Source organism: Giraffa tippelskirchi, chromosome 5, assembly GCF_054371585.1.
Source record: "Giraffa tippelskirchi isolate mGirTip1 chromosome 5, T2T-mGirTip1v1.2.pri, whole genome shotgun sequence".
NCBI lineage: Eukaryota > Metazoa > Chordata > Mammalia > Artiodactyla > Giraffidae > Giraffa > Giraffa tippelskirchi.
In genome coordinates this window covers 130,081,499-130,105,876 of record NC_137279.1, presented here as the reverse complement: position 1 = coordinate 130,105,876, position 24,378 = coordinate 130,081,499, and the positions used below count along the sequence as shown (strand labels likewise).

Below are 24,378 nucleotides of genomic sequence, written 5' to 3'. Positions count from 1 at the left end.
CCAAATATATGTGTAAATCCATTTCTTCAGTTCCAGTCATCTCTTCCTCAGTTCTTCTTAGATCATCCTTAATAACACAGCACTCTTAGTCACTCTTTATCCCCTTATCTAATTTTACTTTTCTTCACAATACTTAGGGCTTTCCTGATAGATCAGTTGGTAAAGAATCCGCCTCCAATGCAGGAGACCCCAGTTTGATTCCTGGGCTGCCCATTCCAGTATTCTTGGGCTTCCCTTGTGGCTCGTAAAGAATTGGCCTGCAGTGTGGGAGACCTGGGTTCGATCCCTGGGTTGGAAAGATCCCCTAGAGAAGGGAAAGGCTACCCACTCTAGTATTCTAGCCTGGAGAATTCCAGGGACTGTATAGTCCATGGGGTCACAGAGTTGGCCACGACTGAGCGACTTTCACTTCATACTTCTTCATACATACTTCACAATACTTACAAATATCTGAAAGATTATATAGTTATTTGACTATCTGTTTCCTCTTCCCCACTGAGGGTAGAGGCTAATGTTTTGTTCACTTGATACACCCCTGGCATCTACAACATTCCTTGAAGTGACTACTTTGTGGTCTATCATAAGCAGAATTTTACAAAATTAATGTATCTGTGCCTTCTAATTGGACTTGTTGGTCCATTTCTAACCAATTCTTCACACATATAGGCAAAATGATTTTTTCAAGCTTATTACTCCTCTGTGGAACATGACAATTTCCCCTCTACCAGGACATAGTCCCAAATCTTTAACAGCTAAAATGGCTACACTTGGTCCTGCTTATGTTTCCAGTTTTGTCACACACTTTCCTCCTAACAGTTCTTAGGGATTCAACCACATTGGCCCTCTCAAATTTCCCAATATTTTCCTTCTCGTCACATGACCTCTGCAGATGCAGTTTCTTTGGTCTTGAATTCTCTGCTCTCCTCCCTCAAGCACGCTTTCACATAAATTTAATTAACCTTAGCTCATAATCTTCTTTCAGAGCAAAGCTCTAAATATCACTTACTCTAGCAAGTTTTCCTCAAACACTCTATATCGAGTTCCTTTATCATATGCTTTTGAAGAACTGATCCTTTCAGAGCACTAATGTCTTTCAAATATTTTATTGATTATGGTATAGCCCCCACTGAACTGAGGCAAGAGAATGTGCATCAAACCTTCTGTTATATATGCTGTGTTTTTAAACAATGAGAAGGTGCATGAATACTGATAAAGGGATACAGACAAAGCAAGCTAACTATAAGTGAACAATAAAGTCAGCGATCAGCCAATTTTGGAAATTAAAGCAAATTTTCTTTTTATTAACTTCAATTGTCTTCTCTAGTCATATTGCATGTTTCTGGGTAGACTCTCCCTGGCCATCACTGTGTACACAAAAGATAAAAAGCTTACTGAATATTTCTACTAACAATTCTACCATTTCAACTAAACAAGAATAATATAAATCTTCACAACATATACTGTCCTATCATTAGCTTTCAGGTGCCTAAATAGTAACTATCTCTGGATTGAACTGTATAAATTTGGCATATAGTAACAAACGTTTACTGTTTCCTTATGACAATATCATAAATGGTAATAGGTCAAAATGCATTTTCAAAACAAATTTGTATCATAAATGATATAAAAAACTACAACTCTCTCCCAGATTAAAGTACTTTGTTCTAAGTCCTTTAATATACCTCTCAGATGACACAGATGCATACCTACCTGCCACAGGTAACTGCAAGGTACATATCTAACTTGATGCCTTACATCTTGTTATTACACTCTAAGAGAATGGTTAAAAATTTGTTCAAAAAATCCAAGTAATTTCACTTAACTCTTTAATTCAGTTATAAAAGAGAACATTTGGAACTTACTGTTCTAGACTAAATTATGTCTCCACCCCACCTTCCCGCATCATATACTGAAGCCTTAAGCCCCAATATCTCAGAATTTAGCCATATTTGGAGACAAGATCTTTAAAGAGGTAAGTAAGTTTAAAAGAGGTAACAAGGGCAGCCCCTAATTTAATCTGGTGGTGTCTTTATAAAGAAAGATTAGGACGCACAGAGAGACATCAAAAATGTACTGCACACAAGAAAACAAAAAGGAATCCTTAAAAAACTGTTCTTATGTAAACCATAAGGCAAGAAAAGAAAGAACAACAACCTGAGAAAACATATCAAAAATTACTTCACATGTAAATAATCTAAATATATCAGTCAAAAGAAAGAAAATGACAGATTAAAAGAACCACAACTCTACTATATGCAGCTTACAAGAAACTCATTTCAAATTCAATGACATAAGTAGGCTGAAAATAAGAGAATGGAAAAAGATATGCCATGCAAACATTAATAGCTGGTAAAATAGTATCAGAACAAAGAAAATTACAAGTGATCAAGAAAACACTAGATAATAATAAAAGGATCAAACCCACCAGGAAGACAATGATCCTAAACGTGTATATACCAAACTACAGAACCTTGAAATATACTAAACAAAAACTGATAGAAAGAGACAATCCATAATTGTTGTAGATACCACTAAAAAGAAAATCAGCAAGAATAAAAAAAACTCTGAACACAATCAACCAGTAGGATCTAACGGACACACTTAAGCAACAGAGGAATACATATTTTATCCAAGTGGCTATGAAACATTTATGAAGACAGACAATATCTTCAGCAATAAAATAAACCTGAACAAATTTAAAAGATTGGTAATCAAACTAGAAACTGGTTCTAGAAAACTAAAAGGAAAATCCCTAATAACTGAAAACTAAACAAAATACTTCTAAATAATCCATGGATCAAAAATTCTTAAAATTTTTTTTTGAAAATAGAACTTGCCAAAATATGAGATGTAGCTAAAGCAATGGTGACAGTGATATTTAAATTTATACTATTAACTGCTAAATTTTAAAAGAAAAAGGACAGAAATATAAATCCAAAGCAAGTGAAAAGAAGGAAATAATAAATATAACAGCAGAAATAAATGAAACTGAAAACAGAAAAATCACTGAAATAAAAAGCTAGTTATATGAAAAAAATTAACAAACTTCCAGCAAGAATAATAAAGATTTTTAAAAAACAAAAATGATCAATTTAATAATGAAACAGGAGATAATACCATATACCCTATAGACACTATAACAATTAATAAGGGCATACCAGCATATTAAAAAGCAGAGACATTACTTTGTCAACAAAGGTCCATCTAGTCAAGGCTATGGTTTTTCAGGTGGTCATGTATGGATGTGAGTTGGACTATAAAGAAAGCTGAGCGCCGAAGAATTGATGCTTTTGAACTGTGGTGTTGGAGAAGACTTGAGAGTCCCTTGGACGGCAAGGAGATCCAAGCAGTCCATCCTAAAGGAGATCAGTCCTGGGTGTTCATTGGAAGGACTGCTGTTGAAGCTGAAACTCCAATACTTTGGCCACCTGATGTGAAGAGCTGACTCACTGGAAAAGATCCTGATGCTGGGAAAGATTGAGGGCAGGAGGAGAAGGGGATGACAGAGGATGAGATGGTTGGATGGCATCATCGACTCGATGGACATGGGTTTGGGTGGACTCCAGGAGTTGGTGATGGACAGGGAGGCCTGGCGTGCTGCAGTTCATGGGGTCTCAAAGAGTCAGACACGACTGAGCAACTGAACTGAACTGATGAAGAACTTTACAAAACTAACAATTTGATTAAATAAGTCCAATATCTTGAAAAACACAACATACCATAACTCATTCAATATGAAATTAATTTAAAATAGCCCAATAGCTATTAAGGGCATTGCATTTAAATTGTAAAACTCATCAAAAAGAAACCTGTAGGCCAAGAAGGTTTCACTGGAGACTTCCAAACTGGAAAATTATTTTAAATAACACCAGAGACTTCCAAATTGTAAATTTATTTTAAATAACATGAGCGTATCAACTGAAAACCTGACACTCATTCATGGTAAGAATTTTCAGCATGTGGAATAAAGGGAAACTACTTCAATTTGAAAAAGAGCATCTAAGAACACCTACAGCTAACATATATTTAATGGTACCAAGCCTGAAGGCTTTCCTTCTAAAATTTCCTAAACACAAGAATGTCCAATCTTACCACTCTAATTCTACATATCTACTGGAGTTCTAACCACTGCAAAAAGGCAAGAAAAGGAAACAAAAGCATATACATTGGAAAGGAAAAAATAAAACTGTCCCTATTTGCACCTAACACCTCAATGCCTACACAAAAAATTCCAAGAAGTAGACATAAAAAACTTGTGGAACTAAGAAGTGAGAACAGTGAGGTCACAGAATACAAGATAAAACACACACAAATCAATTGCAAGGTGTTAGTTAAAATGGAGTGATGGCTAATTTTATGCCAACTTGGCTGGGCCATAGTGTCCAAATATGTGGTCAAACATCATTTAGGAAATTTCAGTGAAGGTTTTATATGTGAAACTCCCATTTAAATTGCTATACTCTGAACAGATTATCTTCCATAATGTGAGTGGGTCTCATCTAATCAGGTGACGGCTTAGATAGAATGAAAAACTGACTTCCCCTGAGCACTAGGGAATTCTACAGCATATGGCCTTTAGACTTGAGCTCCAACATCTGCTCTTTCTCAAGTCTTCAGCCTGGAAGTCTTCAGATTTGAATCGTAATATTAACGCTTCCCTGGGTGTCCAGCCTGCTTTGCCAGCCTCATTTTCAAACGAGCAATTTCTTGAAATAAATCACACACTTTCTCTCTCTCTCTCTCCCTCTCCTGGTTTTGTTTCTCTGGAGAACTCTGATGAATACACTAAGGAAATTCAACTCTGACAAACATAGTAAAGAAATTCAAAGGCCTGTCCTTTCAAAGAAAGATCGGAAGGAAAAAATAAAAAATAAAAAACCCAAATTGTCAGAAACAACTTTTTCCAAACTCTGGAAAACAGCAAATGGATTGAAGTAACAAAGTGAATGCTAAATCAAGAAAAACCAATTTTACAATGGTAGGAGATGGAGAAGGAAATGGCAACCCACTCCAGTATTCTTGCCTGGAAAATCCCATTGGACAGAGGAGCCTGGTGGGTTATAGTCCACGGGGTCGCAGAGTCAGACACAACTGAGCTCACAAGCCAGATGGAGCATATCTGATACTGTAAGTTAGCTCTATGAACTTGCAGTACATCCTCTTCTAGCTTAGAGACATATTCAGAATTCTATTACATAAAAAAACAATGCTCCCACCTATGATGACAAAGATAAAATAATGGCTCCTCAAACTCATGGTATTTATTTCTTGTGAGTCAGTTTCAACTGCTCAATTCATTTTTAAATTAGGATTTTAATTTAAAATTAAAATCAATTATAAATTTAAAATCTAGAATAAAAATGACTAAAAACTTACAAAAAAATGGTAGGAGAGCTTTGTGACATTTTAACTTAGCTTAGCTTCAACCTCTTGCACAGCAAAAGTCAAAAAGACATTACTCAGCATTACTGTTCTGAGGACCTGGTTCTCCAAAGAACAGAGCAGACCTTGTTCCAAAAGAGTATGCATATTTGCTTTGGCCAGTCTAAGGGTTGGATAAAAGACTGAAGAAATTGTCCATCTTTGTTTCATCTAACTCAAAAATGCCTTAGAACAGAAAAGCAGCAAATCAGAGGATGTTAGAAAGACTGGGAGGAAAAGCTGAAAAGAAATACATTGGTGAAGAGGGCTATGAAAAGTCTGTGTATAAAACTGGGAATCCAGAAACTCATGCCAATGCCCAGAGCAGAATGCTAGTTCAGAAAAGACCTAAAAAAACCCTAAGCTTCCACCTCTGGCTAATCTTCAAGTTCAATGGGAGCAGGAAGTGAAGGCTAATGCAGAGTTATAAGTAACCTAAGAACTGGAGAAGTATCTAAAAATAAAGTCAATCTGCAATGATTGGAAAAAGTTTTATCTTCTTACATTTTTTTCTCTATTTTATTTTTTTCCCCTTTTCTTGGTTCCAGGTGTTTTAAGGAAATTTTTGTTGGACCAGCAGGTGACCACAAACTAAAGAAACAGAGACTTCAGAGACACAAGACAAAAATACAGTTAAAAATTTTAGAGAAATGATATAAACCAAATTAAGTAACAACAAGAAGCCATGAGAGAAAGGAACCTGATTTCTGGAGCTACCACGTTATAGTATTTCAAAAGTCCAACTTTCAAGAAAAAAATTACAAGGCATGTTAAAGAAACAAGAAAGTATGTCCCATTCAGAGGGAAAAAAAATCAATAGAAATTGTTTATGAAGGAATTTACTGGACAAAGTTTTTAAATTGGCAGTTGTAAACATGGTCAAAAAGATAAAAAAAATCATGGTGAAAGAACTAGAGGAAACCAGGAGAACAGTGTGTCAGTATAGAGAATATCAATAAAAATAAATAAATCAAATAAATACTTATAAAAAGGAACTAAACAGGAAGTGCACTCGGAAGTCCTGTGGGTCTGTCTCGTTTCAACAGTGCTTGGACAGAACAGACCCAGGGACGCTCCTGTGCTCCAGCCTTCAACCACCCTCAAACCTTTTTTCTATGTGCAGCCTTCAGAAGCTGTCCACGATCACCACGACCAGTCACCATTTTTTGAGCTTAACTCCTTATTACCAATCAACCATGAGTTCCCAGATCTGTCAGAATTATTTCACCAAGGTGGAGTCTGCATCTGTGAGCCTCCTACACTTACCTCTCTCTGTGCTTCTATTTTGATTGCAAGGATATGGCTCTGAAGGATGTGGGCCACATTTTTTGCAAATTGGCCAAGGAGAAGCGGGAGGGCATGGAGCATCTCTTGAAAAGGTAAAACCAGCATGGTAGTTGCGCCCTCTTTCTGGACTTGCAGAAGCCATCTCAAGATAAGTGGGGTAAAACCCAGGACGCTATGGAAGCCGCCCTTCTCATAGAAAAGAACCTGAACTAGGTAGGCCCTTTTGCATCTGCGTGACCTGGGTTCTGCCCGAGCAAACCCTCATATCTGTGACTTCCTGGAGAACCACTTCCTAGATGAGGAGGTGAAACTCATCAAGAAGATGGGTGACCCCTTGATCAACCTCTGCAGGCTGGCTGGTCCCCAGGCTGGGTTGGGTGAATATCTCTTCAAAAGGCTCACCCTCAAGCATGACTAGGAGCCTCTGGAGCCCAGTGGCCTCTGAGGAGCCTCCCTCCTATCAGGGCTGCCTAAAGGCCCTCTCTGCAGCCATTAGGCAGCATTTTAACACCCTGGAACCCTCTCTCAAGCCTTGGACCAAATGGAAACAATAAAGCTTTTCGCAGCAAAAAATAAAAATTAAAAAAAAGGAACTAAACCAAAATTCTAGGGCTGAACAATAATTAAATTGAAAAATTCACTAGCGGGCTTTCAAAAGTAGATTTGAGCAAGCAGAAGAAACATTCAGTGAATGTGAAAGTAGGTCAACTGAAATTATGCAGTCTGAGAAGTAGAAAAAAGAATAAAGAGAAATGAACTGTGGTTAAGACACCCATGGACACTACCAAGTGTACCAACACATTTATAATGAGAGACAAAGAAGTAGATGAGACAAGAGGCAGAAAGAATATTTCAAAAATTAATGGCCATAAGCATACAAAACCTGAGAAGCAATGAATTTAATCAAACAAGAAACTCAACAAAGTCCAAATAGGATCAATACAGAGACCAATACAAAGTCATATTAATATAATACTGTCAAAATCCAAAGACAAGGAATGAATAATAAAAGCAGCACTGGAGAGGCAGGGGTCATATACAAGAGGTCTGTATTAAGATTAGAAGGTAATTCCTCATCAGAAACTATGGAGGCCAGAAAGCAATGACATGATATTTATAAAGTGCTGAAAGAAAATACTTGTCAATCAAGAATTCTATCCCCAGCAAAATTATGCTTCAAAATTGAAAGAGGAGGTAAGACAGTTCAAGATTAAAAGCTGAGAAAGTTCAGAAAGTTCATCACTGTTAGATCTACCCTATGAGACATGTTAAAGGGAGTCTTCCTTAACGTCTGGTCTAAGAATGTTACATACAAACACTAATTGATTATTCAACAAACATTTATTGAGTTCCTCTGTGCTAAGAGCTGCTCCAGACGGTGAGTATACAATGGTGAATGAAGTAGGCAAAGTCCTACTGTGACATATACCTTTTTTCTTAACAATTTGCTGAATCACAATTAACCTAAAGACTTCATGACCATTTTAACCGAAACTGTCACACAGGCAGGGAAATACCTACTTACATTATCAAATATCAAAATTTGCACTTATGTATTAGACACTATTAATGGAAACCCAAGAGTTAACATGTTTAATATATCCTTAGGCTGTTCAAGTATCTTTGGTAAGACTACTGCAATCAACAGTATGATTAACTGTTCATTAACGATATTAAATCTTGTTTAATTAAGAATAAGCACAGACCAGAATCTCTAATAAAAATAACAGCTCATAAATTTATATGGAGCAAGTCACTTTCAAAAAATTTTACATCAACTAAATTATTTCACATACAAAGATGCTTTGCAGAGCTATCTTACAAAGAGATATCAAAATAAAAAATTAATTTGTGAGATATTATGAAGATTTAATGCTGATGACTCTCAGGATCTCTTTAAGTTACAGGCCACTTGTAACTAACTGCCACATGACATTTCCACTCAAATGTCTTAAGCTACTTAATGCTCTTCAAGCTCAATACAGCTAAAATTTCACTCTTGTTCTCTATAAACCTGCTTCTTATCCACAGTTCCTATCTGTGAATATTGTACTACTGCCAGGCCAGGAACATGGATATTATCCTCAACTCTTTCCTTACTCTCCTACCACCAAAATTTCATTACAACTAAACACCAAAGTTGACCTATTTTCTTGTCTAAATCTCTCTCAAATCGAATTACATCTTTTCCATTACCACCACTCTAAAGACAGGCCAGAAGCCTCCCCCTACAAACTGGTCATCCTGATTCCAATACAGTTTCTTCACTAATTTGTTCTCCATTTTAATTCTCCACATTTCTAAAACCCAGATCTGACCACAGCACTTCCTCATACTTAAACTCCTTGAATAGGAATCTGCTAATCCAAATTCCTTAAAGTGATTTGTAAGACCCTCAATAAAATAGCTCAGGTAAAGCATATATGAAAAAATGTCCATGATGTATCAGTAAACAGTCAGAAAATGCAGAATACATACCAGCCATTTTGAGTATGGGGAGTATAGTGCTGAGTAAGAGAAGAGTTTAACTTCTTATTTTAAGCATTTCTGTACTATGCTCACACATATAAGCAAATGTGGATTTTATATACAAAATAAAGCTCTGAAAATACTAAATGTTACTTGGCAATGTATCTGGAAAAGGTCTAATGTATATTGTGCAATCTTATTTAGAATGAGAAACAATTTTATTATAATTAAAAAGTTTTCTTTTTCACAGTACAACAATGGGAAGCACATCTACAGTGCTACTAAAGAAAGGAAGCACAGAAAGGTTAGTTATGGAAATAAAGCTAATATAAGACATTCATAAAGAACTTTAAATCTCTGGATTCAAGAATTATGCCAAATGAAAAAGCTTAGTGCTATCTGACTGTGTTAAATATTGAAGTACACAATGAAGAGGAAGAGTCTGAAACTGAGGTATACCTATCAGCCTCTGAGAAGAAAAGCTGGTCTAAAACCTCTAGAGACACATAAATCAAGCAATCTCAAGAGTAAACTTTTATCAATAAAGGAACTAAACATACTTCACGTCCAGGATGAAATAAAAGAAACAGCCAAGGTTCTACATTCAATAAGAATCTGTGTCTAAGAAAAATCCTTACAGGTAAGGAGACAGAAGGAACAGCATGAGATGGGGTCAATGCCCAACTCTGTGTTCAAGCTTAATGGCAGAAGCTGCAGAAAGAGAAAGCAACAAATTGATCCCAGTGGGGGAGAACCTCTCCTTCCTTTGGACTTGCTAGAAGGCAATAAAGCTTCACGCATAATAACCCCCCAGGTGACTATGATAGCCAACACAACTAGCCCAATTTCAAACCTCAATTAAGAAAACTAATGCAAAATGCTTTGAATTTTTTTAAAGTTTTATTTCTTAAGAAAGTAAAATGTTTATATAAATTACAGAATATAATGATAAGACAAAATCTTTAAAAATACTTCTCAGCAAATAACAAGCTTCCTAAACTACAGGAATCAATAATGTTATTACAATTCCAGACTATGATTCAATTTTTTCCTCCTCTCCAGTAGTTTTTTACCCTCAGGAACATGAGGAAAAGTTTTCTTCACTTCTTAAAGATGTGATCAGGATTTCTAATCTTCTGTTTGTATTAGTCTATCTAGCAGAAACTGACAAAGAAAATATTAGTAGCAAACATTCCAATTTCCATAACATGGATTAATGCCTTTATTTGGAAAGAATCATCAAAATCAACAATGACACTCAATATTCCTTAACATCTAGACTAAGAACATTATTAGCCATTTTATTCCAACTGGACTGAAAGAAGACTAGGAGGATATTTTACTTCTCTTTCCAAGATGCCTATCTTTGGATTGCCTTAATTGGCTCCTTCTTACAGTCTAACAGCAACTGAATCGCAATGCCCTCATCCCATTCCAGCCAGTACTCTGAACCCCTATTTGTTAGAGAGAGAACGCTACTGGCTGTTCTATGTGTAACAAATCACTAAGTTCACATAGTAGTCTGACACTGTGCTACTAAGATAAATAAGATATAGATGGTATATACCTTCAAAGAACTCACAGTCTAGTAAAGAAAACAGACTACTGCGGAATGGACAGGTCTGGCTCAAAGGACAAGATGATGCTTGAGATGAACTACTTCAAGAGATAAGCTGACAACCAGGAGAAAACATATTGGCAGCTGGGGAGACAAGAGGGTGGGGGAAGAATGACAACATATACATGGAACTAAAACTAAGAATATAAACATCATGCTTAGTTTATTCAGATAATTCTAGAATAGCTGCAATGAGATAATTATATAACATGTTATGAGTTTACATTTTATTGTGCAGGTGATGGGGGACAAAGAAGGAGACTAGTGGAAAGAAAGCAATGTAGAAAGTTGGCAAGTGAGGTCAGAGACATGGAGAACACAAGAAACAAAATTATAGAGAAAACCTAAATTTATGTTAACACAATAGAATATTACTCAGCAGTAAAAAAAAATAAACTACTAACACAACAACATGGATGAAACTCAAAAACATTTGTGTTGAATGAAAACAGCCAGATATAGGAGTATTTATTATATAATTATATGTACATAAAGTTCAAAAACAGGCAAAACTAGGTTATGCTGACAGAATTTAGAAAGTGCTCACCTTGGGGGAAAAGCTACTGGATTGGAAAGGAAAGAGCATGAGAACTTTCTGAGACAATGACAGTGTTCTACATCTTAAATTACATGGTAGTTATACATGTAAAAAACTTATTTAGCTCTGCTGCTGCTGCTAAGTCGCTTCAGTCGTGTCCGACTCTGTGCGACCCCATAGACGGCAGCCCACCAGGCTCCGCCGTCCCTGGGATTCTCCAGGCAAGAACACTGGAGTGGGCTGCCATTTCCTTCTCCAGTGCATGAAAGGGAAAAGTGAAAGTGAAGTCGCTCAGTCATGTCCGACTTCTAGCGACCCCATGGGTCTGCAGCCTACCAGGCTCCTCTGTCCATGGGATTTTCCAGGCAAGAGTACTGGAGTGGGGTGCCATTGCCTTCTCCTATTTAGCTCTACACTTTAAATTTTCCACATTTTACCATACATAATCTAATAAAAATGTAAATTATACCTTAACAAAAAAGAAAATGCATATGTAATTGTGCTGGAATAAAATGGTGGTGCAGTGGTAAAGAATCTGCCTGCCAATGCAGGAGACACAGGAGACTTGGATTCAGTCCCTGGGTGAGGAAGATCCTCTGGAGGAGGAAATGGCAACCTACTCCAGTATTCTGAAAAATTCCATAGACAGAGGAGCCTGCTGGGCTACAGTCCAAGAAACCACAAAGAGTCAACAAGACTGAGCAACTGAGCACCACACAAAACCAGAGTAAGTTAAAACCAGTGTCATCCCATGAGCAATATCTAACTTGTAAAAATCAGAATAAACACCCTAATAGACACTGTATTCAACAGGCTTCAGAAAGATATATAGGCAATTGTTCCTTATAGTAAATGCTGTGAAAATAGTTTCTTAAAAAAAAAAAAAGGAAATAGTTCACTATTAACCAAAAAAATAAAATTTTCTAGACATCAGTATCTACCTTATAAGATGTACTATAAAGACTAATAAAGCATGAGAAGCACTTAATATAGTTAAGTATTCTCCAAGTTACCACTATTATTACAGTATCATACCAATAAAATCGAAACATCCCTTCAAATTATGACTAAACCAATAATTGAGAATACACTATTTAACTGCACATTACTCCACTACAGCACTTCTCATCCTAGGCTTTTTTTAAACCACTGAGATCAGCAAGGTTTTGACAGCTGAAACATCTAGTTAAATTCAGAAAGACCTGAGTTAATTTTAATGTAATCAAAGTATTCTTTTTCATCTGTTTATATCCTGAAGCCATGTTCACTTACCAACAGATTAGTAAATGTATCCTTTTAACATCTCAATTTATATTATTAAAAAAAAAATCTTTCACATATCAGACCAAACGTACATGATCACAATTCAATTTTCTGAAGTCAACAGTCTTAAAAAATTAAAATAAATATGAATGCTAAATCAGAAGTCATTCAGTAGAAATACAAAAAATATTAAAACAATCATTTATAACTCTGAACATTACATAATGTAAAAAGTCATAATTTTACAAATTTAAATAACTGTGGAACTGTTTTGTTAATGGAAATAAGAAAGCAAATTTTACAAAAGCAAAGATGACTCAAGAAGTTTAAGAAGAGAACACTGAAGAAATCTAAGCAAATCCTTATTGAGCTGGATTCCAAGTTAAGTTAATCACAACATAAAAGGAGGAAAATTAAGAATGTCGTTCTACTATTTGACAGCTGTGTTTTTACTTCCATCAAATCAAATGGACCAAGTGCATCAAAAAGCTGTTTCTTTGTATTTCAACATTTTATTTAAAGACTCATTGCTTTGGATTTGGAGGTATGCTTTCTAAATATAAATTTTCGTATTATTCCTATTTTGATTTGTAATATTTAACAAAGTTGTCTTCTACTTACCTAGATTTTGTCTTATTAACATCTCGCTGCAAGAACAATCTCATTCGAAATTAAATCAAACCTGAAAGAATACATGTAAAGGCAATCATTTAGTTTTTCTGCTTCAGGTATGAATAAATATATCTATGATATACTATTTTTTAAATTAAAAACCATAAATTAAGTTATTACAGTAACTTTCAAGAAACTATTGCCAGATACCTTTACTTGAGGAATAATTATCTATTCAAATGAGAAACAAACTTCTTAGTGCTCTTGTTTCCATTAATATTAATAGTATGGCAAATGGCAATAATTAAAATATTTCTAAATAAAACACACACTTCTATCTATGTCAATGCTTATCTAATATTACATACATGCCAAAAATACACCAAAAGTTTAAAAAAAAAGATGTCATAGAAGTACATATTAATAATAGCCATAATAGTGGCTAAAATTGATTAAATATTCACTAAATGCCAGGGAAGATTATTGTAGAGAATAGTGAATATTGATACTCTCTTGCTTCCTCAATTTAACCTTCAATCCAGTATAATGTGACCTTCAGCCTAACACTTCACTGAAAATTTACTTGTCAAAAATCTACCTACCCCTAATTTTATCACATTCCATAAATTCTAAAACTTAATATATCCTACTCTGAATTCTACACTTCAGCTTTTGCCCTTCCTGAAAATCAGCTTGTTACTCTTCTGTTTTTATTTTCAAAAAATAGCACCACCACAGCTACTATTATTCTCACTTCGATTACTGTAACTGGTGTATTTCTCGACTCACTATCCACTCAATTTATCCTTCCCAAACGCTGTAAGTAATCATTTTCCAATGGCTACCCTGAAGAATCACATCTATGCCTCAAGTCCTTCCTAGTACTCATCAGTGACCTCAGTCTCATCTATCTCTCCAATCTTGACTCTCTTCCTCACTTCATGTTTCTACTGAACCCCTTGAACTCCCAGAAGAGCCCCTACGCTCTCTCAGCCTTTTCGCATGGTGAACTATACTTATTTTTTATTTCTCCTTAACCTTGCTAACACCCTTATAGTAGTTTTTCAATATTTGATTTAGTCACCCCGGCAGATCCTTCTTGAATTTCTTCAACTGTGTAAAGCTGTTTCTCAACTACTATAGCAAGTAGTGATAGCTCTATATAAACTGTTTACTTGTGGGTTTTCTGAGCTACACTGTGGACACATTGAGGAAAATAATTAATTTATCTCACTTCAGCACTTTCACTGGATAGCACATAATAAATGCCTAACAATGTAGTGTAGGCAAAATGAAAGATTAGAAATTTTACATTGTATCCCCACATGTACACAGGACACAGAAGATAGGAAAGTAAAATTCAGTCTAATGAATTTAATTCACATGTTTAAAGACTAGAGAAAAAAATCCTATCATTTCTGGATGTCAGTAATGTTACTTTATAAAATGACTGCATCTAAGTAAACATACAACTGACAAGAATGAGCCCAGTGCAACCTTTTATTGAGTAAATGAATTAATTTCACTGAGGAAAAGTACTAAGATTTGGTGCTACGTTTCTATCTCTACAGAAAACAGTTTGTGGACGATAATGCTAGACTAATTTAAGTGTTACCATTAAGCAGAAAAAACATTGGAGAGGAAGGTGAATATGGTTTTAACATTAACAATGTCTAAAGTCTAGCAAAGTGGTTCTCAAACTTCAGTGTACATGGGAATCACCCAGAAGGCTTATTATGCAAATATGGCTAGGCTCTACTCTCAGAGTTCCTGATTTAGCAAGTCTAAGATTGTGAAAGTGAAAGTCACTCAGTCCTGTCTGACCAACTCTTTGCAACCCCACGGACTCTATACTGTCCAAGGAACTCTCCAGGCCACAATACTGGAGTGGGTAGCCTTTCCCTTCTCCAGGGGAATCTTCCCAACACAGGAATTGAACCCTGCATTGTAGGCAGATTCTTTACCAGCTGAGCCACAAGGGAAGTCCAGCTGACCATTTTGGATTTCTGAAGTTCCTAAGGTCATGCTGATGCTGATACCTCTGGGACCAACCACTGAGAACAAAGACCTCCAGTTTCTCGCTTAATGTTTAGAAGAGATGAAAATATTCTGCCACCCACTGCCACCAGCCTTCACCTACCCAAAACTGTATAGAAACCTACTACAAACTAAACCATAAATCAAACTGAGAACATCAGAAGTCTACTATGAGATGCTCAGTATGATAGGCTAAACAATGGTCCTACAAAAGATATCCACATCCTACACCCTCAAATCTGTGAAGTTTATTTTATATGCCAAGAGGCAAACAAGTCTTTGCAGGTGTGATTTATGTTAAAGATTCTGAGATGGAGAGACTATCCTGGATTATCTAGATGGGCCCTAAATGCAATCACTTATAAAGTGGGAGACACGGAAAAATTTGATGACACACAGAGAAGGTGAAGTCAGAGCAGAGAGATTAGAAAACACTGGCCTTGAAGACTGCAGCCATAGCCAGGAATTGGGACAGGGAAAGGAACAGATGCTCCTATACAGAGAACATTACTGATGACACCTTGACTTCTGCCCAGTGAAACTGATTTCACACTTCTGGCTTTCAGAACTGTGACAATTAAATTTCTGTTATTTCAAGCAATCTAGTTTGTAGTCATTTGTGAGAGCAGCTTAGAAAATAAACATACTGAAGATGGCAAGTTCTCTGGGAGATAAATCAGAAGCACTACATAAAACTTGTTACAGACTGAACTGTGTCCCTATAAAATTTGTATGTTGAAGCTCTAATTCCCAATATAATTTATATTTGGAGACAGGGCCTGTAAGGAGGTAATAAAGGTTAAATAAGATCATAAGGATGGGGTCCTAACCCAATATGATTGGTGTCCTTACATTAATTAACGAGGGAGAGATACCAGGGATATAGGCACAGAGGAAAGGCCCTGTGAAGACACAGTGAGAAGACTGACATCTGCAAGGAGAGAGGCCTCAGGGGAAACCAAACCTAACATTCAAATCTTGGACTTTTAGCCTCTAGACTTGTGAGACAATAAATTTCTGTAGTTTAAGCCACCTAGTTTGTGGTCTTTTATTACAGTAGCCCTAGCCAACTAATACGAAAAGATATGCATGTTTGCACAAAAGCATATACAAATATTACACACAATAACTAATTTTTGAATTTGTGTGCTAGTCATTCATTCATGTCCGACACTTTGCAACCCCATGGACTACAGCCCAAAACCAGGGTACTCTGTCCATGGAATTATCCAGGCAAGAATAATGGAGTGGACAGCCATTCCCTTCTCCAAGGGGATCTTCTCAACCCAGGGATTGAACCCAGGTCTCTTACATTGGCAGGCTGATTCTTTAACAGTTTAGCAGTTTAATTTCTTTATCTTGCTCTGTTCATAGTTATATTTCAAAGTCTGGGAAAAACCCACTTTTAATTGTATTTGTTCCTCAAAGAGACAAACCAGGCCATTATAAACACTATTTTGTTTAAAGGGAGTATCTTATAAGGAAGTTTGATAGGAAGGAGGCTTCTCTGGTGGCTCAGATGGTAAAGAATCTGCCTGCAATGCAGGAAACCTGAGTATGATCCCTGGGTTGGGAAGATCCCCTAGACAAGGTCATGGCAACCCACTCCAGTATTCTTGCCTGGAGAATTCCATGGACAGGGAGCATGAGGTCGCAAAGAGTCAGACAGGAATGAGTGACTAACACTAGACAGAAAGTTCCCTTTAAATCCATACCTAAAGTACAACATAATTAGCATATTCTTTAGGTGAATACTGGAAGGGGATACAGAAAAAACACTTAAGTAACTGATAGAGTTGGTTTTATCTCATAAAGTACATTTTAAGAGAAAGCTGCAAACTAAAATGTCATATATATCCTCCCTAAAACCCACAATCCCATTCTAATCATGAGAAAAACATCAGACAAATTCTGATAGAGGAAAATCCTATAATATATCTAACCAATATTCCTCAAAGTCATCAAAAATACAGTCTTAAAAAGTCTAATGAGAAATGATAACTAAATGTAATACAGTATCCTGAATGGGATCCTGGAAGAGAAAAATAACATTAGGTAAAAACTAAGAAAATCTGAATAAACTATGATCTTTAGTTAATAATGATGTAACAATACTGGTTCACTAATTGTAACAATTGTACCATATTAAAGTAAGTTGTTAATAACACAGAAAACAAAGCGTCCACGGGGAAGGAAGGGTAGAGTTGGAACTCTATATTTTATATTCAAATTTTCTATAAATCTAAAATTTCTAATATGTCTTCATTTTTCAAGTATTTTCAGTGTACAGAAAAGGCATGAACGTATTTTAGAAAATTAAACACTGACAAATTAGAAACGGCTTCAGAATGAAACCCCAAATGCAGATAACAGCAAAAATATATGTAAGGTAGGCCACAAAACAAGTCTTACCAAATTTAAGACTGAATTCATGCCAACTATCTTCTCTCACCACAATGGAATGAAACTAAAAATCAACAGCAAAAGGAAAATAAGAAGATCCATAAATACAGCAAACGAAACAACTAACTCTTAAACAACCAATGGGTCGAAGAAGAAATCACAAGGGAATTTAGAAAATATTTTGAAAACACAACATACCAAAATTAATGGGATACAGTAACAGCAGTACTAAGAGGAAAGTTTATATGCTCACATTAAAAAAAGAAGATCTTAAATCATCAGCTCAACTTTACACTTAAATAAGAACTAAACCAAAAGTTAGTAAAAGGAAAGAAATAATAATAAAGCAGAGATAAAGGACAGAAATAGGGGAAAAAATTAGTTTTTTTTTTTTAATCAACAAAATTGACAAATTCTTATTTAGACTAGGAAAATAAGAGAGATTATTCAAACAAAATCACAAATAAAAGAGGGGACATTACAACGAAAGCCAAAGAATTATGAGATTACTATGAACAATTATATACCAATAAACACACAATCTATGATGACCAAATCATGAAGCACTAAAAAATATGGACAGATCTATAACTAAGAGACTGAAGTAATATCAAAACCCTCTCAATGAAGAAATGAAGAACCAGATGATTTCACTAAGTAATTCTACCAACTATTTAAGCAAGAATTCTCCTCAAACTCTTCTAAAAAACTGAACACAAAAGAACATATGCAAACTCATTTTCATTAAGGGTAGTGAGATCAGCATTATGATGATATCAAAAACAAAGACACAACAAGAAAACCACAGATAAATATCAGTATTTGCAAAACTCCTCAATAAAACACCAGCAAACTGAATTATATTCACCATGACCAAATTGGATTTACTCCTGGAAGGCAAGGATGGTTTAAACAAAATCAATTGATGAAACGCATCACATTAATAGAAGGAAGGACAGAAACCATGTGACCATCTCAATTGATGAAAAAAAAACAACTGACAAAACTCAAAATCATTTCATGTAGGAACATGCAATAAACTAGTAACAGAAGGAAACCACTTCAACACAGTAAAAGTAACATGAGAAAAGTTCACTGTTAACATCATACTCTAGTGAAAGATTGAAAGCTTTTTCTTTGAGAGCAAAAAGAAGGTAAGGATGCCCACACTTGCTACTTCTATTCAACACAGTACTGCAAGTAAAAACCAGAGCAACTGGACAGGAAAAAATTAAAATAAAAGGCACACAAATTAGAAACAAGGAAGTAAAGTTACCCATTTGCTGATGACATGATCTTATACATAGAAAATCCTGAAGATTCTTTAAAAACATTAAAGCTAGTAAATGGTCTCAGCAATTTTGCAGGATATAAAAACAACACACAAATATCAGTTTTTATATCAGGATATAAAATCAACACACAAATATCTACATATTAAGTCTCACACTTCCTCATTTCAAAACATATTACAAAGCAACAGTAAGCAAGACAGTGTGGGACTGACATAAAGTCAGACATATAAACCAAAGAAACAGAAGAGTCCAGAAATAAACCCATGCGTGTGTGGTCAAATGATTTTTGATAATGATGTCAACACTACACAACAGGGAAAGGACAGTCTCTTCACCAAATAATGCTGGGAAAACTGAATCAAAAACATGCAAAAGAATGAAGTTGGATCTTTACCTAACACAACATTAAAAAATAAACTTAAAACAGATCAAAGATCTAAACATGACAGCTAAAATCCTGAGAAGAAAAAGGCCAAAAAAGCTTCATGACACTGAGCTGTGGGCACTGATTTCTTGAATATGACACCAAAAGCAGAGACAACAAAAGCAAAAATAGACAAGGCAGACTACCTCAAAATTAAAAATTCCTCTTCATCAAAGGAATCAATCAATACAGTGAACAGGCAATCTACAGAATGAGAAAATTTTTTACAAATCGTATTTCTGGTAAGAGGTTAAATATCCAAAAAATGTAAGTAACCTTTACAACTCAACAACAAAAACACAAAAACAATCCTATTTAAAAACAGATCCAAGCCAGGCTTCAGCAATACGTGAACCGTGAACTTCCAGATGTTCAAGCTGGTTTTAGAAAAGGCAGAGGAACCAGAGAGCAAACTGCCAACATCCGCTGGATCATCGAAAAAGCAAGCGAGTTCCAGAAAAACATCTATTTCTGCTTTTTGACTATGCCAAAGCCTTTGACTGTGTGGATCACAATAAACTGTGGAAAATTCTGAAAGAGATGGGAATACCAGACCACCTGACCTGCCTCTTGAGAAACCTGTATGCAGGTCAGGAAGCAACAGTTAGAACTGGACATGGAATAACAGACTGGTTCCAAATAGGAAAAGGAGTACATCAAGGCTGTGTATTGTCATCTTCCTTATTTAACTTATATGCAGAGCACATCATGAGAAACGCTGGGCTGGAAGAAACACAAGCTGGAATCAAGATTGCTGGGAGAAATATAAATAACCTCAGATATGCAGATGACACCACCCTTATGGCAGAAAGCGAAGAAGAACTAAAGAGCCTCTTGATGAAAGTGAAAGAGGAGAGTGAAAAAGTTGGCTTAAAGCTCAACACTCAGAAAACTAAGATCATGGCATCCGGTCCTGTCACTTCATGGCAAATAGATGGGCAAACAGTGGAAACAGTGGCTGACTTTTTCTAGGCACCAAAATCACTGCAGATGGTGACTGCAGCCATGAAATTAAAAGATGCTTACTCCTTAGAAGGAAAGTTATGACCAACCTAGACAGCACGTTAAAAAGCAGAGACATTACTTTGCCAACAAAAGTCCGCCTAGTCAAGGCTATGGTTTTTCCAGTGGTCATGTATGGATGTAAGAGTTGGACTATAAAGAAAGCTGAGTGCCAAAGAATTGATGCTTTTGAACTGTGGTGTTGGAGAAGACTCTTGAGAGTCCCTTGGACTGCAAGGAGATCCAACCAGTCCATCCTAAAGGAGATCAGTCCTGGGTGTTCATTGGAAGGACGCTGTTGCAGCTGAAACTCCAATACTCTGGCCACCTGATGCGAAGAGCTGACTCATTTGAAAAGACCCTGATGCTGGGAAAGATTGAGGGCAGGAGGAGAATGGGACGACAGAGGATGAGATGGTTGGATGGCATCATCGACTCGATGGACGTGGGTTTGGGTGGACTCCGGGAGTTGGTGATGGACAGGGAGGCATGGCGTGCTGCGGTTCATGGGGTTGCAAAGAGTCGGACACGACTGAGCAACTGAACTGAACTGAAAAGATCTGAATAGACAAATATACAAATGTCTGAAGAATATATGAAAAGATGTTCAACACTGCTAATCATAAGAAAAATCCAAATCAAAACCACAATGAGATATTTCATATCTCAATAGAATGGCCGCTACCAAAAGAACAGAAAATAATAAGTTCTGAAAAGGATACAGAGAATTGGAACTCTTGTGTAATGCAGGGGGGAATGTACAATGGTACAAATACAGAAAATAGTAAAGCAGTATCTCAACAAATTAAAAACAGAATTAGCATATGACCCAGTAATCTTAGTTTCTTACCAAAATAATTCAAAGTACAACAGGATCTCAAAGAGATATTTATATACTCATGTGTCTTGTAGCATTATTCAAGAGATAGAAGCAAAGTGAATGTTCAGCAGCAGATGAATGAATAAAGGAAATGTGGTATATACCTACATGGAATATTAAGTAGTGTTTAAAAATGAAGAAAATCCTGTTACATGCTACATCATGGATGAACTTGAGGACATTATGCTAAGTGAAATAAGCCAATTACAAAATAAATAATGTATGATTTCACTCATATGAGGTATTTAACCTAGTCAAGATAAGAGAACAAAAGAGCAGAAAGGTGGCGGCCAAGGGTTAAGGATGGGGGGCATAAAAAATTGTGTTTTAATGGTAGAGTTTCAGTTTCACAAAATACCAAGTTCTACAGATCTAGATCATACCCAAAAGGGGGATGCAGCTGAAAAGAAAGACTTACAAAGTGGCAAGAGGAAACTTTGGGGGGGTGATAAATATATTCATTATCTTGGTTGTAGTGTAGACACTACAAGATAGTGATAATGAATATATTTATCAAGATATATGGTTAATACATTAACCAAGATAATGAATATATTTATCACCCCCAAAAGTTTCCTCTTGCCACTTTGTGTAAATATGTGTGTGTGTGTGTGTATATATATATATATACACACACACACACATATATACTTTATATATATATATATATCAAAACTTAACCATACTATACACTTCAAATGTATCAATTATATCCACCAATAAACAAAGCTGTTTTTAAAACCTCAATTACAACAACAAAAAAAACTCAATTATAAAACAGTCAGAAGATTTGAAGCAGCACTTCATCAAAAATACATGAATGAAAAATAAGTACATGAAAACATGGTTAGTATCATTTGTCAATATGGAAATGCAAGTTAAAACCACAAGTTATCACTACACAACTGAAATGCTAATATACACATGCAGGAAGATAAAATGGTACAATCACTTTGTAAAAACAGTATCACCATATCTTAAAATATCAAACACTTAGTAGGTGTTTACCCAAAGAAACAAAGCATATGTTCACACAAAGGCTTACATACAAATGATCATCTTTATTTATAATAGCCAAATCTGAGGGGAAAATATCCAACAACATATAAAGCCTTAAGTTATATACAATAAACAAAGTAGAATTTAACTAATGACACATGCAACACAGATGTATCTGAAAATAATCATGCTGAGTGGAAAAAAAAGCAGACAAAAAGATCTCACAATGCGCAGCTTCATCCACATAAAATTCTAGAAAATTCAAACTAATGTATAAAGTGACAGAAAGCAGATCAGTCATTGTGCATTAGGGAAGAAGCAATAAATCGGAAAAGATTACAAAGGGGCACAAGGAAACTTCGGAGGATAAAGGATATGTTTATTATCTTGTGGTGACTTCATGAGTATATACAGATATCAAATCTATTCAAATTGCACACTTTAAACCTGTGTGATTTATTATCTATCAATTGTATTTCAATAAATCTGTTTAAAATATCACAATATGCAAAGAATAATATGCAGGGCAAAATAAAGTCAAATTAAGAAGGTTAGAATGATAATAATAAACACACAAAAAATTGTCATTTATAATCAAAAGTAACAGCATAAATTAATCATCTATTAATACTTATAACTGGTACTATAACAGGCATTACAATTACCTACAACTGATAACTCAGTCCATGACCAATGCTTACAAAACCCCATCAGACACATTCCATGAAACAAGTATAAGTCATCTTGACTACTGGACAGATCAATGTATTTAATTTACACTTGTCACAACTTGTATTCTTAAACACAATTCCTACTGAAATATAATGGGGATCAATCGAGAACAAAATAACATCAAAAATTCTACAGCATGAATCAAAAGTCTGTCTGCAAAAATAACCCCAATTCTGTACCATCCCATTCATTATTCATGCACTTGGCAATGAGACTTTGCAGTTTCCCCTACCAAGAGATGGGCTTCCTTAGTCACTCAGACTGCCTGTAAAGAATCTGTCTGCAGTGCAGAAGACTTGGGTTCAATCCCTGGGTCAGGAAAATCCCCTGGAGAAGGGAATGGCTACCCACTCCAATATTCTTGCCTGGAGATTTCCATGGAGGGAGGAGCCTGGTGGACTACAGTCCATTGGGTCACAAAGAGAGTCAGACATGACTGAGCGATTAACACTACCAAGTGATCTTTCCACAGCCCTGTTTACTCCAGGCTTGACCTTTTAAGGAAGATCAACAGAATGTAGCAAATGTCACAGTCTGCCAGTTCTGAGCTAGGCTTCAAGAGGCCATGTATGTCGCTGGTCTCTTGCAATCCTGCAACTACCATGAGAACAAACCCACTCTAATCTGCTAGAGGACAAGAGAAAAGCCCAGATGTCCCACACCAGTCCATCCTAGAGAACCCCCATCCAACAGTGGCAGAATTATTCTCCTGACCTAGTTCTGAAAGCAGACTTAAACAAGCCCTACCAAGACAAAAAATACTGCCTGATTCATAGACTTACTCTAATAATAAATGTTTGTTTTATGTCAAGTTCTAGAGTAATTTATTACACAAAATTAGCTAACTGATACAGCAACCCTATTCTAAAGATATCATATTATTCTTACCCCTAGAAGGAGTCACTGCAGATTAACAACTGATGTAGGTCTCTCAACTTTTGAAAACAACGGGAAAAGGAGGCATAAAAGTCTCTTTTATTCTTTTACTAACAGTGACTCTAGAAAATATCTGTCACAGTTTGTCAGTCTCAGAGATACACAAACTGAGCAAAATAATTTTAACAAGTTATCAGTCAACTACAATCTCTCATGAAACTGTGTTGCAAGGTAGTTTTACTGGATTCAACAATACAATTAAATCTTTCAGGATATGCCATAAATCTATACAAACTGTTACAGAACAATCTGCTTCTTTGCCTAACATTCTTTTTCGCAAAGAGTCGGACACAACTGAGCGACTGAACTGAACTGAACTTTTTCCTATTTATGCTAATGGTATCTTCCTTTGGGAAACAATATTAATATGTAACTGTTACAACTGCACCAATCTTAAGACCTTGGATCAAGGGATGAACAAACGATACCTAGACTGATCAGAGTACCTTTTGCTCCTAGCTA

General features: G+C 35.9%; 1 protein-coding gene across 22 annotated transcripts in view; it reads right to left on the bottom strand.

Moving 5' to 3' along the window:
• Nucleotides 1-24,378, bottom strand: part of ZNF644 (zinc finger protein 644) — a 105,989-nt gene that overhangs the window by 56,134 nt on the left and 25,477 nt on the right. For 13 of the 22 annotated variants that reach the window (XM_081486484.1, XM_081486496.1, XM_081486485.1 and 10 more), the window contains one exon: nt 13,218-13,278. The exons of 7 other annotated variants lie outside the window; for them this stretch is intronic. In XM_081486484.1, coding sequence (XP_081342610.1) covers nt 13,218-13,261 — 44 coding nt within the window. In that variant the 5' untranslated portion in view covers nt 13,262-13,278. Of the gene's footprint in view, nt 1-10,744; nt 10,880-13,217; nt 13,279-24,378 lie in introns of all 22 variants that reach the window. 2 more of the 22 variants (XM_081486501.1, XM_081486504.1) reach the window with 1 other exon arrangement.